The sequence below is a fragment of the Notamacropus eugenii genome, chromosome 4 (genome assembly GCF_028372415.1).
Source record: "Notamacropus eugenii isolate mMacEug1 chromosome 4, mMacEug1.pri_v2, whole genome shotgun sequence".
NCBI classification, from domain to species: domain Eukaryota; kingdom Metazoa; phylum Chordata; class Mammalia; order Diprotodontia; family Macropodidae; genus Notamacropus; species Notamacropus eugenii.
Genome location: NC_092875.1, coordinates 178,719,951 through 178,737,054, shown reverse-complemented (window position 1 = coordinate 178,737,054; position 17,104 = coordinate 178,719,951). Strand labels below are relative to the sequence as shown.

The window sequence follows — 17,104 nt, the reverse complement described above, 5'->3', positions numbered from 1 at the left end:
AAGCACCCTACCCACTAGGCTGTGGGGTTTACACATATATTATTTCATGTGAATCTCATGACAACCTTATGAAAAAGTGCTACAATACTCTATGTAAATTGAGTCCCAATGCAAATTGGTATGCAACTCTCTCTGAACTGGCAAATATCAATTCACCTGCATTACAGGCAGGTGAAACTGGTGAAAGAAGAGAGTCTCTTCAGTCTTTGGTTTTGCTTTGAGTTTCTTCAAGTCTCTTCAGTTCTTGTGTCTCTTCTGATTCAAGCATTGCAGTCACTCCAGGCACTTCTGGCCTCCAGTTTCAAGAGAGAAGATGGAAGACATCAACCCCACTTCATGTTGCTGAAGGAAAAGACTGGGAAGAAGCCAGCATGAGAGGAGCCCACAGTCTCCAACATGTCCCTATCCTTGCTACATTATAGACTCTGAGGAGTTACCCCTTGGGTGAGATCTAGAACTCTATCTATCTATCTATCTATCTATCTATCTATCTATCTATCTACCTATCTATTTTGGTTAAACTGAGTTATCTCACTCCCAGTGAGAAACCTCCTTCACTCTGTATCATCTAGCATATATTCTCCTAAAATATTACTCAGAGTTTAAAAATTATTTTTTGTAAGACTGGTGTTTACATATATTGATACAGAAGAATGCAAGACTTTCACAGAGAAGGGTAAGCAACTCTGCCCTCAGGAACCCCATTGTTAACAAAACTGACTTCATCTTAGAACTTATCCATGTCTACTACTTTCATCTTCTAACACCCATACTCTTTCCCTCAAGAGAGTGAACTGCAACCTTGGCAATGCTCTTTAGTCCTGGATACACATTCTCTCATCACCATCACCCCCCAACATGGGACCAAGAAAAATAGTGATACTGCTTGTTCCCCATTGTTACTATCAGACCCTGTCTCTACTAGATCCTGGTGGCAGTTGTCCATCAACTCCCAATCCATTCTCTCTTTTTATTTTTTTGGTGCCTCTTTTACCCATCTGTTAATTCTCTTTTCATAATTTTCTTACATCTTCTCATTTCTTTTCCCACTTTTTCTTCTACTACTCTTATCTATTCCTTTAATTCTTCCAAGAATTTTGTTCAGCTTGTGACCAATTAGCATTTTCCTCTGAGGCTTTGGTTGAAGTTGTTTTTGTGTTATTGTCTTCTGGTGAGTTTGTGTCTTGATCTTCCCTGCTACAGTAGTAGCTTTTTATGGTCAAGTTCTTTTTTCAATTGTTCATTTTTCTAGCCTTTTGTTTTTACTTTGAACTTTATGTGAAGGTTGGTCTGGGTGGGGAGGCACTTCTTCAGGCTTCAGGCTTTTTCATGCTGCTGTCTTCAGAGTCAGCTCTGAGGATGCTAAAGTTTTCAGTGCTTCCAGGGTGCTGTGATTAGCGGAAAGGTGTGATCGCTGCTCTCCTAGTCCGAGCTCAATTCTTTACCCAGAAAGAGCCCCTGCAATGTGACCAACCACAAGTGCTACTCTCTGTCCTGGAACTGTGGTCCAGTATGGTTACCAATCAGTGCTAGCTGTACCCAGTGCCAGCAATGGGTCCCTGTAATCTCTTTCTGACCATTTGTCTGACCTCCTTACTGTTCTGGGTTGAGAGATCCCAAAGCTGTTGCTGCTGCTACTGTATAGCTATGTATAAGCTTTGTCATTCATTAAAATGTAAGCTCATTAAGGGCAAGGGCAGCTAGGCTGTACTGTGCATAGAATTCTGGGCCTGGAGTTAGGAAGACCCATTTTCAAATTCGGCTTCAGAGACTTACTAGCCATTACTATGGGCAAATCACTTAACCTGTTTGCCTGTTTCCTCAACTGTAAAATGAGGATAATAAACTACCTCACTGGGTCCTTGTGAGAATCAAGTCAGATAATATTTGTAAAGAGCTTAGCAAAGTGCCTGGCACATAGTAGGCACTTAATCAGTGCTTGTTGACCTAGCTTACCTACTATGCATAAAACAGTGACAGAAGTGAGGGTGCAAAGTTAAATATAGATGCTCATACACAAATAAATACAAAACATTTACAAAATGAATGCCAAAGGGAGCAAGAGCACTTAAAAACTAGAGGCATCAGGAAAGGCAAATGTCAAAGACAGCGGCAGAGCTGGGCTCTTAAGGAAGCTAGGAGTCCTAAGAGGCAGACGTAGAGTGAGCACCTTCCAGAAGGGAATGGCAACTCATGCAAAGGCTTGGAGGTTGAACATTGCCATAGGAGGGGACAGCTTAAAAGGCCAAGAAGGGGAGGAATATGGAATGACTGGAAAGGCGGGTCAGCGCCTGACTGTTGGTTAGAAAGAAGATTTTTGTCTTTCACCCTGGGAGCCATAAGGGGGAATACTTCTCAATCGAATGAATCATTCCCGAACCCAGGGTCCACCACCTGCTCTCCTGTCTTCGAAAGCTCCAGAAAGAAAAGGGGGATTTCCGGTGCCCTCATCCGAGAGCGCTGCTACCCGGTCTTCCCACACCCTAGGTCCACCTTCGCGCCTCCCTATCCAGCCCCAGAGTCTCCATTACAGCAGCTTCCCTTCCCACGAAAGCCCCGGAAGAGCCCCAACCTGAAACCCACGTGGCCGTCACCTCGGCCCCGCCCCGATCCTTCGCTCCGCCTCCTCCGCGAGGCACGTCCCACACGCCCCCCTCCGTCCAGCCAATGGCTGAGGGCGCTTGCGGCGTGCCTTACGTCCCCTTCTTTACGGAACTTCGTCGTTCTCCGTGCCCCGCGCGTCCTCCTCGGTGAAGTCCGCGAAGATGGCGGCGGCGGAGGACCTGACGCTGCTGGAGAAGTTGCTGGGCTTGAGGAGAGGGAACAAGTACAGCGCTCAGGGAGAGCGCCAGGTGAGGGGGGGAGGGGCGTGGGCGCGCGGCCGGTTCTGACGAAGGGACGGGAGGGCGCGAAGGGCGGCCGGGAGCATGCTGCTTCCTGGATTGCGTGAGCTGGGGGCCCGCACGTGGGCGCGGAGCGCGGCGCCTGTTCCCTCCCCTTCCCCTGCCTGCCGCTCCCGCCCTCTCCCTCCCCTCCGCTGGGGGGCTCTGCCCCGGGACTGAATGGAGGGGACCCACCTGCAACTGCCCCTGGAGACTGGTCCTCACCTGGACCTGGGAAAATGAGAGTGAAGGGGGACGGGTGCCTTCCTCATCCGTGGACTGAGGAGGCGGTGAATTGGGTTTGAATACAAATCCCCCTCCCCAGCTTTAGTTTTATTTGCCATCTCATTGGAGACATTTCCTTCCATTTGCAGAAAAAACGATGAAATTGATGACCCTGTCCCGGTTCAATGGCAGTGGGTCGAGGCTTGCCCTGATTACATAGTAGTAACGTTTTTGTAGAGCTCTAAGTTTCTCAAAGCGAAATATGTATCAAATCTCTTCAGATGCTCACGACAAACCCTGCGAAGTAGGTGCTGTTGTACCCATTTGTGGAGGAGGGCAGTTAGCCGAACTGACTGGTTAAGTGACTTGCCCAGGGTCACATCCCTGAGGATCTGAGGCGGAATTCCAGTTGGGGAAAGGGACCCTCTTTCACATTTTGGGAATCAGAATGCGGGGCGGGGGGCAAGTATGGGACCCTCTTCTCTTCGTCTGCACCGCGTTGTTAGAGTTGCTCAAAGCTTGCTTTGGCATAAAAAGCAGTGGACTAAGACGGACTACGTGAACGGACTAATACGTACACTGCATTTATAGCAGCCTTGTCGGGGCAAAAAGCTGGAAACGGGAGTGGGGTCTAGAGGGTGCAATCACTTGGGAATAACTGAACAAAGAGTATATATGAATGTTAGTGGAATGCAAATAGTGCTTCCAGAAAGGAGCAAGATAATATGGAAGACCCACATAGACTGAAGAACTGATGCAGTGGAGTGGTGCCAGGAGAGCTGTTTGTACCGTAACACCAGTATTAGAAAAGAGGATAGTTTTGAAAGACATAAGAACTCTGATCAGATAAACGGTTTGGATTCATAATTGAGAAGGATTGTTAAAGAACACTGCCCACCTCTTGACAGAGGTGATAGACTAATATGCAAAGTAGGAAAAGGGTTTTTGGATGTGACCAATGAGGGAATGTGTTTTGTTCAGTTGTGCTTATGTGATGTGAGGGTTCTGGTTTTTTGGGAGGGGTGTTTTTGTTTTTTGGCAGGGGGTTTTAAAAATGGTCGAAGGATACGAACAGGCAGTTTTCAGACAAAGCAATCCTATAGTCATACAAAAACAATTCTCTAAATCACTGTTGTTGAGAGAAATGCAAGTTAAACACCTCTGAGCTACTACCTCACACCTGTCAGATTGGCTAATATGACAGAAAAATGTTGGAGGGGGATGTGGGAGAATTAAAACACTAATGTACTGTTGGTGAAGTTGTATACTGATTCAGTCATTCCCAAGTGCAATTTGGAACTATGCCAAAAGGGTTATAAAACCATGCCTATATCTTTTGACCTCGCAGTACCACTACTAGGTCTGTATGTATCTCAAAGAGACTTAAAAAATGAAAAAGACCTATGTGTTGTACAGAAATATTTCTAGCAGCTCTTTTAGTGGTGGCAAAGAGTTGGAAATGGAGAGGATGTCCATCTATCAGACAATGGCTGAACAAGTTGTATATGACTGTAATGGAATACTGTTGTGCTTTTAAGAAATGATAAGTAGGATGCTCTCAGAAAAACATGGAAAGACTTAGGTGAACTGCTGCAAAATGAAATAGCAAAAGTAGGAGAACATTACACTCAGTAACAACAGTATTGTATGATGATCTACCTTGAATAACAACTATCCTCAGTCATAACAATGATCCAAGACAATTCTTTTTTTAAAATTTAATTAAGTTATTTGCTTTCGGTTTTCAACAATCACTTCCATAAGTTTTAAATTTTCTCTCCCCAAAAATACATACATTCTTATCAAACACATGATCCAAGACAATTCTGTGGAACTTAAGGTGAAAAATGCTGTTTACCTCCAAGGAAGGAACGGGTAGAGCCTGAATGTGGATCAGAGACTTTTTTTTTTTTTTTAGGGTCTTTTGTTTGTATTTTCTTTTTACAGGATGTCTTACATGAAAATGTGTTTTGCATGGCTACACATGTATAGCCTATGTCAAATTGCTTGCTTTCTCATGGGGGGGAAGGAAGGGAGGGAATTTGGAACTCAAAACTTGAAAAACAAATGTCAAAAGTTGTTTTCCATGTAATTGGGAAAAAATAAAATGTTAAATAAGAAAAAAAGTTTTCATCCTGAGATCTTGGTTCTAATCTCAGATCTGCTACTTATCTGGCTTTGTGATCTTAGCTGAGTTACTTCATTTCTCCAGAACTCAGTTTTTTAATAATGTATAAAGTGAGTGCTAGGATCCCTAGGATCATAGATTGAAAAAGCTAAGGATCTCAAGGTCACCTAGTCTAAAACCATCATTGTATAGATACAAAATTAATCTGGAAAGAGTTAAGTGATTTGTGTAGGAGTCAAACCTAAGTCCAGTACTTTTCTACATTTGTTATCTTTTTCCTCCTGTAGATATACTTGATGTCTTTGTGAGTACCTAGCCCAGTTCCATGACACAGGGTTCTTTTTTTATAATAATCAGCTACTCTGTGCCAGGAAACTCTGCTAGGCACTGGGGATACAAAGACAAAATAGTCTCTGCCCTGATGGAGTTCATGGTCTACAATGTATCTACATTGTGTATAATTAGGTAACATTATAAGAATATTAAATAGAGGTGGTATGTGTTTGGTTTTAAGAGCCAGAAAGATCTGGGTTCAAAATCTACCTTCATATACCACTAGCTGTATTGAGCATGATTTGATTACTCCATATCAGTATGCATAAGCAACTCTGTGGGATTTAACTGCTAAGTCTGTATCTGTGCCCACTAGTTTGTTCCCCACAAGCTGATGAAATCACAGGGCTTAAAAATAATAGTGTGACTTCTTTATAAAAGTCCCTTTTGAGATATTCAAAAGAGTAGGGTTGCAGAGAAATCAAGGATTCCACCTTCATAGCGTCTATTTGCATCCAGCCAATCATTCAATTTTCACTGTAACCCTGTAGTTCAGGCCCTCTTCTCTTCCCTCCTGAACTATTTTAATGGCTTCCTAGATTGTCTCCCAGCATTCATTCTAAATGTTTCTGCCTAAGTGATCATATAACTCCTGTACTCAAAAGTTTTTACTAACTTTACCCTATTAACTTCTGAATTAACTCTGCTCCTAGCCTTCAAGACTGTCCACAGTTCTGCTACAACTTACCTTTCTAGCTTTGTTCCCATCTGACTTCTGTTTTCATGTCCTATGCTTTCTCATCTTTGTGCTTTTGCTTGTGCCAACCCCACAGTCCTGCAATTAATTGACTTTTGCTTCAGCCCGCCTTCCCATTTCCATCTGTTTCAGCCCTGCTCTTTAAAGCCCTTAAGGGCCACTTTCTCCATGAAGCCTTCCCTGATCTTCCTCTCTCTTAGCTAAAGTGATCTCTAATTTTTCACTTGTACCTTTCACTTGCACTTATCACACTTCATTGTATCATGCTTATTTATGTACAGGTCTTTTTCCCACTTTTCGATTGTGGGCTTTCTGAGAGCAGGATTTGTACCTAGTTTGGTATCTGACATACTACAATACTTTGTATACCAGAGACCCTTACGTGTTTATGAAATTGAGCTGAAATTTAGGGTTTTAGTTCCACTGTCAAATTGTTAATGATTTAGTTCCTCCATGCTTTTATCAGTTTTTTTTTCAATTTATGAGGAAAATTTGCTTCAAAAAAAACCTGGTTTCCAACCCTGCCTTAGACACCTATGGCCACAAGCAAGTTACTAAACCAGTCTCTCTATGCCTCTAGTTCCTCATGTGTAAGATAATCAATACTGCAGAGCTGTTGTAAGACTCATGAGAAAATTATGTAAAAGCACTATCATTATCTTTAAATAACAATGCTTTCTGGTGCTTGAAAGGAGGAATTAAGTATTTAGTCATAATAATTTCATGGAGTTCATGTGAAGGATTTTTATTTTTCCTTTCAGATTCCAGTCCTTCAGACAAACAATGGGCCGAGTTTAACAGGCTCATCTACTATTGCAGCTCATCTGGTCAAGCAAGCCAACAAAGAGCATCTGCTGGGGAACACAGCGGAAGAGAAGGCACTCGTTCAGCAGTGGTTAGAGTACAAAGTAACTCGCATTGATGGACACTCCAATAAGGAAGATATCCGAAGTATATTGAAGGTATTGATCATTTCTTTGTCGTTAGAATAAATGGATATTTTTAAACAACTCATGGTTTAACTTGCCAAGAAACAGAATGCTATAACTCTACCAACTAATTAATTCCTGTTTATTGTATATGTGTGTGATATATATTGTTATATATTATATATGTATATGTTCTGTACATGTGTATATGTGTGTGTGTGTATATGAACTAAAATCCTAACTATTGTGTTTTAAACATAAATGTTTTGTTCATTTTATAAAATGTTATTTGGTCAGGCATTTAAATAGAAGCATTGTGATAACTGGAAATGGTCTTTGATTAGGAGATTTCTGAAAGGTATTTATTATTGAGTTAAAACATACCACACACATAGACTCAGGTTACACTTATTTTCTTTCATGCTGGCTAATGACTAATGTTGGAATTTATCCTTTTGTAATCAGTCATGTGTCCTCATTTTCTGAATTTAATGCCTTTTAAAATACTTAAATGTAATTCTAAACTTAGAATTATTGTATACTCTTTTTCTACATATAATTAATTTTTGTTCAATTAGCAGACTTTTAATATCTTGAAAATGAAATACAAAATAAATACAAAATATTTTGCCCTTCATATGGTGACATGATATTCTTGGATATAAATGTGTAACTTACGTTCTATTACTACTATGCCTGTATTTCACCTTACCGTATATAACCCTAAAAGCCAGCCTTTCAGTAGTCAAACTGGGTACGAGCATGTAAGGTTTAACACTTTTCCATTCATAGACTGCTCTGTGCTTACTAATCTAAATTAACTAGAAGCAGCTGACTGGTGAAATGGATAGAGCCCTTTACCTGTAGTCAGGAAGACCTGGCCTTGGATGCTTCACAGCTGTGTGACTGCAGATCACTTGGCCTCTGTGTACTTCAGTTCCTCAACTGAAAAATGGGGATAATAATAGCATCTGCCTCCCAGGGTTATTGGGAGACAACATTTGTAAGGCACTTAGCGAATAGTAAGCTCTCCATAAATGCTAGCTGTTACTAGTGTTATGTTGTTATGATGATATCACTACTGCTTGTTATTTGAATACTCCTTTAAAACCCACCCAAAGCATATACCCTCCTAATCTTGAAGGAGTTTTTATATCTGAAAAAAGTACATTGTATCACATGTATATTTTCTACGTGTGTTATATAGACCCTCCTCTGTTATCAGTTTATACATGAAACATGGGTAGTTTCTGTTATGAAGATCTTTCACAAAATACTGTGTTCTTCACTGACCTTCAGAAGGTCCTGCGTGCCTTGCCTCTGTTGCATAAAATGTTATGAAAGAGCTTTTATTACTGATTGTTTTATATGCTATAATGGATTACCACCAAACAGAGCTTTTCCTCAGTCCTGTCCTTTCAGTATCTTGACAGAATCAAGGATACAGACATTTCTTAACCCAGAGGAGCAAAGAATGAAAAATAAAATTTCTTTTAATATTTATGATGTCCTATTCTGAATTTCAAGATCTAGCTAGATTATCTAGATTTAGATAAAAAGTATAAAGGAATCGCAGTTACAGATGTAGAAATGCCTTAAACCATAAAGCTTTCTTATCTTTCTGAAGCCATAATTAATGTCAATATTTTGTAGTTTGTTACATCTCTGAAAATACGTAGAATTTGTTCAGGCACAGAAGTTAAAAGGAACAAAATACATGAAATTAGCAACATAAAGATAAGCAGATTTTTATTGTAGTATTTTAAATTTAATTACAATAGTATATAAATGCATCTTTTAATTTGTAGAATTTATTTTATCTAGGAAGATACTTGAAATCTTTTCTGAAGAGTATTAGCTCTGGCATTAGAAGACCTAAATGCAAAATCCACCTCAGACACTAACTATATGACCCTTGGCAGGTCACTGGGCCTTAGTTTTTTCTTTTGTAAAATGAAGGAGTTGGATGAAGTGGTTTTTGAAGTCATTCCCATCTCTGATCCTGTTTTCCAAAAGTCATGACACAAAGAAAAGATATAGATAGACACTAAGGATTATTTTTTTATGTCATATTATATTTTTATGTTACTTCTCAAGCTGGAAGATATTACCATTCATTCACATGGAAAATGTCATTTAAATACTTTGTCCAGAAATTTTTATTTCATCATTTGCTGCTAGCTCATTGATGTTTTTCATAGCTTAGAAAGTACACAGTATACAAAGTAGTCATCTGCTACAGTTTTTTTTCCTAATTTTGTGGCTACCCCAAAAACCAAACCAAGACAAAGTTCTTTTATATATATATCAAAACTGCACATTTTTAGGAGATGAACTGTCTCTCATTCTACAACTTAGCTATGGAAATTTTCTGAAGACATTTAGAATATTCTTTCCCTGTCCTCTCAATTTTTCTTTTATTTCTTCTGGCCTTCCTGCATGCATATATAGATATATGTCTCTTGACTCCCAGAAGTTTTGTTTTCATTTACCCTTTGAAAGATTTATTCTTTTAAAGAGAGGCAAAAGGTTAATTCTGTAGACAAGCTTATAGTCAGTGAGACTGATGAGTTCTGCCTGCTCACATCCTCTTTTAAGAAGTATGCAACAATAAAGACAGTTGTATTTTTAGAATAAAATCTTAGCATTTCATTGTTACCAAATGTGATATTCTGTCCATAGTACTTTCTTCCATTGAATTCAATAGTTCTCTTCAATCTTGAGAGAAATCTCTAAAAGAAGTCCTTGTTTGTAAATATTTGGTTGTAAAACATTTCTTAAAAGTGTATTAATATATTGTCATTATACTTCCTATTCTGTGATACTGGGAGTTGTGTAATACCTAGTAAAATCATGTTAAAATAAATTAGTGGGAAAGACAAAGCATTTTGAATAACTTTTTAACCTCCATTTTTCTTCCCAAGAAATAAGTTTATTTTTCTTTGCCCTGGCCTATGTAATATTATAATTTTCATATTGTAATAATATGATAATTTTAATATTATAATATTCAGGTTCAGGACTATTTAAGTTTTTGCTTTCTAACATAATTTTTCAAGACACTCATTGGTTTCTCTCAGGGATCCTTTTGCTTGGGGAGAATATTGTCCCACCACTTAAAAGTATGAACAGCTTTTTCCTTGTCAGAGAAGATTTTAAGCTAAGAAAATCATGGGGAGTTTTAAGAGTTCTGGAAATAAAAAGGTCATCAGCTTTTTCCATGGTTGTCAATTTAACATTGATCAATATGCCATGGATGTCCAGTGGGCAACAGAACAAGGGTATATGCCTCTATCACACCAAGTCAGTGAGCATTATTAGAGGAACCCAATGTGTCATTTACGGACAGTGTCTGTAGCGTTGTCATGATAGTCTCTGGATAAGGGCATTCAGGAAAGATTTTCCTTGAATTATTTTTGATGAGCCTTTGTTTGTAAAATAAACTTTGTTCATGTGTTAAAGGGAAATTAAAAGCATTTTCTAGTGACTGTTTCTTTTTAAGTTAGTCAAAACTAAAAGAGTGGTGAGCATACAGTTTGCAAATTTCTACTATTTTTGTTAATGTCAAAGATGGATGATGAGTTGAATTTTAGAAAACATGGTCTTCCTAAGTCATTAAGAGTTATCAGTATGTTGCCAGACTGCTACTCTCATTTGTAATTTGTTAATTTTTCTCTTTTAGGATCTTAACTCATATCTTGAAGATAAAGTCTATTTTGCTGGTAACAGTTTTACTGTAGCAGATATTTTATTGTACTATGGACTTCATCGTTTCATAGTAAGTATTTCCTAACTTTTTTCTTTTAGGGGGGAAGGTGAAGTAATTGGGGTTAAGTGACTTGCCCACAGTCATACAGCTAGTAAGTGTCAAGTGTCAGGCTGGATTTGAACTCAGGTCCTCCTGACTACAAGGCCAGGGCTCTATTCATCGTGCCACCTAGTTGCTCCTCCTGACCTTTTTTAATGCTTAACATAATTTTGAAATAAGAAATGATTTTTTTGTGTTAGTGTTTGTCACTTGGATTTGTATCAACAGGATTAATTTTTGCAAGAAACGTTTGCACAAACATCTCATTTGTTCCTCACAACAGTCTTTTAAGATAGATATTGTTATTACCCTCTTTTTACAGTTGTAGAAATTGAGGCAGGCAAATATTAAGTGCCTTCCCTAGGGCCACACAGCCAGTTAGTGTCTGATATCAGATTTGAACTCAAGTCTTTCTGACTCCAGACCCAGTGCTCTATCCACTATACCACCAGCTGCCATTAGAAAAAGAAAAAAAAAGTTACATTTATAGAGAAGGTATTACCATTTGTGTAGAGCCTTAAACCACACTTAAAAGTGTTTTCTTGCATTTTATCTCATGATCTTCATGAGCGTATTATAAGGTAGTCAAGGATGATGATAGCCCCACTTTACAGATGAGAAAACTGAGGTTCAGAGAGTATCTTGATCAAGGTTATAAGACTCATAATTACTGTACTTTGTGAACTTACTAGCTACTTAATCTCCTTGCAGTGCTCTTCACCATTTGGAACAAAAGAGTTCAGATTTATGTACTTTTTAAAAGTGTAGTATCAAGGTAAAAATGTTTTTAATAAGAATGCATGTGTAGAACCTATATAAGGTTGCACACCGTCTCATGGAATGAGGGGGGGGAAAATCTGAGCTATATGGAAGTGATTGTAGAAAACTGAAAACAAATTAGAAAAAGAAAAAGAAAGAAAGAAAGATGTAGTGTCCTAATTTTAGTCCCAGCTCTGCAGTAACTAGCTGTGTGAGCTTAATTCATTGATTATTTTTTTAATGTTTCATTTTCCTTATTAGGCACTATGTAGCAGGAGCCTAGAGCCAATTGACTTAGGTGCCTCATTGAATGGGAGTCCGGGCTAGGGACTCACCACTCAGGAGAGTTGTCATCTCTGGGTGGTTGCTGACATTGATATGGAGAAATCCACAGTGCAAGGGAGTGGATCTCTAAAATTCAGTAGTTCTTTGATTCTAGTACTGAGGCATCATCAGATAATCTGCCAGCTCTATAGGTAACACCGTGAGGGCAGGACTTGGGTATTTTGTATCTTTATATCATTGTATTTAGAGTAGTACCTTATACAGTGTTGAGTAAACTCAAGCTTTTTCTAACTAATTGTAAGTGAGGGGGCAGTGTTGTAGTGGTTAAGAGTGCTAGCCACAGAGTTAGAAAAACCTGGGTAGGTCACATAACATCTCTTAGTATTAGGAACTTCTTTAAGATTGTCCATTTAGAAATCTGAGTTAGTAAAAGGTTCCCATGCTAATGAAACCACAGGGCTTGATATTTATCTTCATGATTTATGGTGGTAGCAAAATTCAATTTACTGAGTATTTATTAGGTACCAACTACCCAGCATGATGGACAGACAATGAAACAAAATATAAGGTGTGAACTTTTTCCCAGAAGACTGTTATATATAAATTCAGCGTGCTAGCAGTAGCACATGAAACAGCATACAGAACAAAAGTACTAATTTATGGTAAAAAAAAATATTATGTTAGTAGAGGAAAGAAACAAGGAATCTAAAAAACCTGTGAAAATTGTTTTATCTTGGGCATCTGAGAGAAGTCTCATTGTTGACAGCTTCCAATTAATCCCTTAAGTAGTAGGCAAGATAAATAGGCTTGAGTTTTGGCTATAAGGATTAAGAATTTAAAGCAGTAAAATTAAAGAATGAGACTGTGAAGATGCTTCTAGCTTTTCAGAATTGAAGAAACCATTCTGACTGAAAATCAGACTTGAGCAGTAACTGATTTTAATTGGAAGAGATTGTCACTGAAAGATTCTTTTTATCCTATTTCTGGTTGAGTGCATACTGACTACTTTATACTTTAAAATAAAGCTCATGTATTTCTCTAGAACTTTTAAAGTTTCATCACAACCACCCTTGGAGATAAACAGTACACGTTATTTTACTTAATTTGCAGGTGGGGTTCAGAACAGGTTAAGTGTCTTTAAAAAGTTACCTCTAAAATTCAGTCATGTGACTTCATCGCATTTTAAAGAAAAATCCTCAGAAGCTGATAGAGACTTTGCCATTGAAATATTTCTATATGATTTTTGAAGGGGGACAGGGTAAAAAATCCTGTAGTATTTCACCTTGAAGGAGTTCTATAATGACAGTGGAAGGTGGACTCTACCAGAAATAAGTACTACCATTTTGTAAATGTGTGCCAAAGTCACTTCATAAAGCTATGTTTTAGTATAGCTGAGAGTTTTGTAGTTCATGCCTCATATTAGTGGCAAATTTGTACTTAATATCATCTATGATAAAAATGACTAGTTTGAAGAATAAATAAGATTAGAGCTTAGTATACTTTCTTATGAATTGCACTTTTATAAAAAAAATTAAAATGTAACCCTTTTAGAGTTAAACCTAACTATTCTTGATTGGTACTAATTATTTTAAAATATAAGGCACATTAGAGCAAGATTTTTAAAAATACAAATACCTACATATGTTTTAGGACTTTTCTCACCTCATTAATGCTTAATTTATCAATCCTCAATTACTCTAATCCTGATTCCTATCCTGCCTCCCCCTGAGTAGAATACTCAGGTCATAGCATACCATACCATGTATGGTAGACATAGTCTTGACCCAAGTCAGGAAACCAGTTTGTAGGTCTGGCTCTGCCACTCAAAAGTTGTATGACCGCAAATGAGTCATTTAACTTCTCTGATCCTTAGCTCCATCTTTAGTAAAATTAGGTGATTTGATTATATTTGAGGCATCTTAGGTGGCTCAGTGGCTAGAGTGCTGGACGTGGAGTCAAAAAGACCTGAATTCAATTTCTGTCTCAGGCAGTTAATAGCTTTGTGACATTAGATTCCTCATATGTAATATAGGTATAATAGCATCGCCTACTTCCCAAGGTAGCTGAGGGGATAAAATTTATAAAGTGTTTTGCAAATAGTAAGGTACTATATAAATCCCTAACTATTTTTATAGGACTTACATTATTTAGTTCTAAAGAAAATAAAGATTTCCAATAATGACCGGAGTTTCAATTGGACATTTATTAAGTATTTATCCTGAAGTACTGGTAGGCACTGGCAGTGCAAATGTAGATCTGACATCAGTTGCTTAAGATCAAATGGGAACAAAAAACATTTACACAAATAATGAGGACTATGAAGTGCTAGGGAGAGGTCACATACAGTAAGGGAAAAGGGAAAGCTCACTTTCTACAGGGAAGGATTCATGAAAGAGATGGTTCCTTAGTTGGACCTTGACGAAAGGGAAAGACTACAATGGGGAAAAAGAAAGGAGCAAGCATTTATTAAGCACCTACTATATACCAGGTACTATGCTAAACATTTTACAAATATTATCACATTTGGTCCTCACAACAACTCTATGTGATAAGTGCTATTATCATCCCCATTTTATTGCTGAGAAAACTGAGGCAGATAGTGATTAAGTAACTTTCCCAGGATTACACAGATAATAGATGTCTGATATGGAATTTGAACTCAGGTCGATCTGACTTCAGGTCCAGCATTCTCTCCATTGTATCATCTAACTGCCTCTATGGCGATGTGCGAAGGAATCAGTTATAAGCATGGGTGATATTTGAGCAGAGTCACAGAAACAGGAGCAGGAAGGAAGAAAATGAGATGGAGTATGTTTTTTTTACTCTAAAATATAGTATAAAGGTGAGAGGCAGATTGGGGCCAGATTCTAAAGGGTTTTGAATTGCTTGAATCAGGAAGTGGGGAGCCACTGAGGCTATTTTTTTTTTACCGTAAACAGTGCATTAGGAGTGTTCGTTGGGCAATAATATGAAAAGGAATAGTCTGAACTCAGAAGGACAAGTTCAGAAGTTATTGCCATAGTCATTTACAGAGGAGTGGGAGGGAGGGAGAGGGAACCATGACAGGCTCTTAGGGGCGCCCATCATTAAGAGGAAGGAGGAAGATGAAAATGAAAAGAGAGAAGGGTCAGAGAGATAAGAGGAGAACCATGAGAATGCATGAAGTATTACTGAGTCAGTAAAAAATTATGGGATGGGCAATAGTGTCAGGTTTGGGGAAGAGGGGAGGGGAATAGATGTAGTGGAAAAGTTATCTCCTGAATCCAAGCATTTTCATTGTCTGTCTCCCACACATAGAATGTTCTCCCTCCTCATTTGTCTCCTGGCCTTCCTGGCTTCCTTCAAGTCCCAGCTAAAATCCCACCTTCTACAGGAAGCCTTTCCTGATCCCTCTTAATTCTAATGCCTATCCTCTGTTGATTATTTCAGATTTATCCTGTATATAGTTTGTTTGTACATAATTGTTTGCAAATTATCTCCCTCATTATAGTGTGAATTCCTTGAGAGTAGAGATTTGTCTTCACCTTTTTTCACCCAACATTTGCACAGTGTTTGGCACGTTGTTAGGTGGTTCATAAATGCTTTTTGACTGATTCACTGAAATCCATCCAGCGATCAGTTATCTAGCCTCTTCCTGAAGACCTGACCTCCAAGAATTGGATGTCATCCATTACACTTTTGGACAAGTCTAATTGTTAAGAAAGTTTTTCCTGACATCAAGGCTAAATTTACCTCTTTTTGACACTATCTTTTGCTCCTTTCTTGTTGTACGCTCTAAGACCAAACAAAACAAGTCATTGAATCAGCGAGCACTTTTCAAAGTCATACTATGTACCATGCCAAATGCTGGAGATACAGAAACAAAAGCTAACTCCCCAGTGGATAAGCAGTCAAGGGCTGTGAATCTGACCTTTAGATTTTAGAAGAGTAAAGGAGTAGGAGAGGTGGAAGGACAGGAGATTTTTCTCAGAAAGGGAAATTTCACATTTGGATCAGATTGATAGCAGAAACCCTTAAAACTGGGAGTAGTGGGACATACTTGTTATTCCTGAGACTAGTAGATCCCTTGAGCTCAGGAGCTTCTGAGCCACAGTGAGCTAAAGCAGATCAGCTGTCACCAATATAGTGAACTAGTTGGGGTGAGGAGACTATGGGGCCACCCCCATTGCCCGGTAGTAAGGGTAAGCTGAACCAAGCCAGAAATGACTACTGGTTAGAACTTGGCTCAGTAGTGGTACTGGCCTGTGAGTAACTACTGCACTTCCAAGGAGTAAGAAGGGGAGACCCAGTCGGAAAAAAACCAAGCAAATCTCGCAGCTATGACCATAAGTACTTCAGGTTGTAGAATCATTCCAATTACTGTCCTTCCAGTGAGGCTGAAGAAATTCCTTACATGCTTTAATTCCCTTCTCTTCCAAATCCTTTTCCATTCCACATGACTAGTCAGAAGGCAGAAATATTTTTAGAGAGACACATTTGCTAGGATGAAACATTGATTGTCTTTTCCAATCAGAAGAAATTATTTCCGGTGTAACTTCTTGCAATGGAATAGTATGAGGTAGCTGGTGATCCAGGTGGAAAGACAGTTCCTGTCCTTTATAACATTACAAGATTGACTAAAATTTGGATTGGAACTTAGAACATAAATAAGTATATAGAATTTTAAGAGAGAATCTGTAAAAAGAATCTAGGAACACTAGCCATAAAAGCCATAGCAGAATGTAGCACTGACCATTCCAGCTTGTGTAACAAGCCAGCTAGCATTTCATCCTAGCATGATCATTTGAAGATTTTATTCACATTTGTGGGAAAATGGTAAATAAGATTATAATCTTAGGGCCTTAAAAGTTGAAAATAATCACAGAGTGCTGTTGTAAATAATATGGAAAGATTAGGAGCAGCCTGCCAGGTGCAGTTGAATAAGCAATGATGAAATGGTAATTAAAAATAGATTAGATTGATTATTGCAAACTAATCCTGCTAAAAAGGCAAAGTATAATACTGTTAGTCTAAGTGAAATGGTAGCCTACGGAATCCCATTAAGAAAGTTCTAAGTTT

The 17,104-nt window shown here is 38.5% G+C and overlaps 1 protein-coding gene across 2 annotated transcripts in view; it reads left to right on the top strand.

The window, feature by feature from the left end:
* Positions 1-2,684: 2,684 nt before the first annotated feature.
* EEF1E1 (eukaryotic translation elongation factor 1 epsilon 1) overlaps positions 2,685-17,104 on the top strand; it is a 35,676-nt gene continuing 21,256 nt past the window's right edge. Inside the window, exons 1-3 of one of the 2 annotated variants that reach the window (XM_072603775.1) lie at positions 2,685-2,852; positions 7,027-7,227; positions 10,877-10,972. In XM_072603775.1, the coding sequence (XP_072459876.1) occupies positions 2,766-2,852; positions 7,027-7,227; positions 10,877-10,972 (384 nt within the window). In that variant the 5' untranslated portion in view covers positions 2,685-2,765. The remainder of the gene's footprint in view (positions 2,853-7,026; positions 7,228-10,876; positions 10,973-17,104) is intronic. The other variant, XM_072603776.1, reaches the window with a different exon arrangement.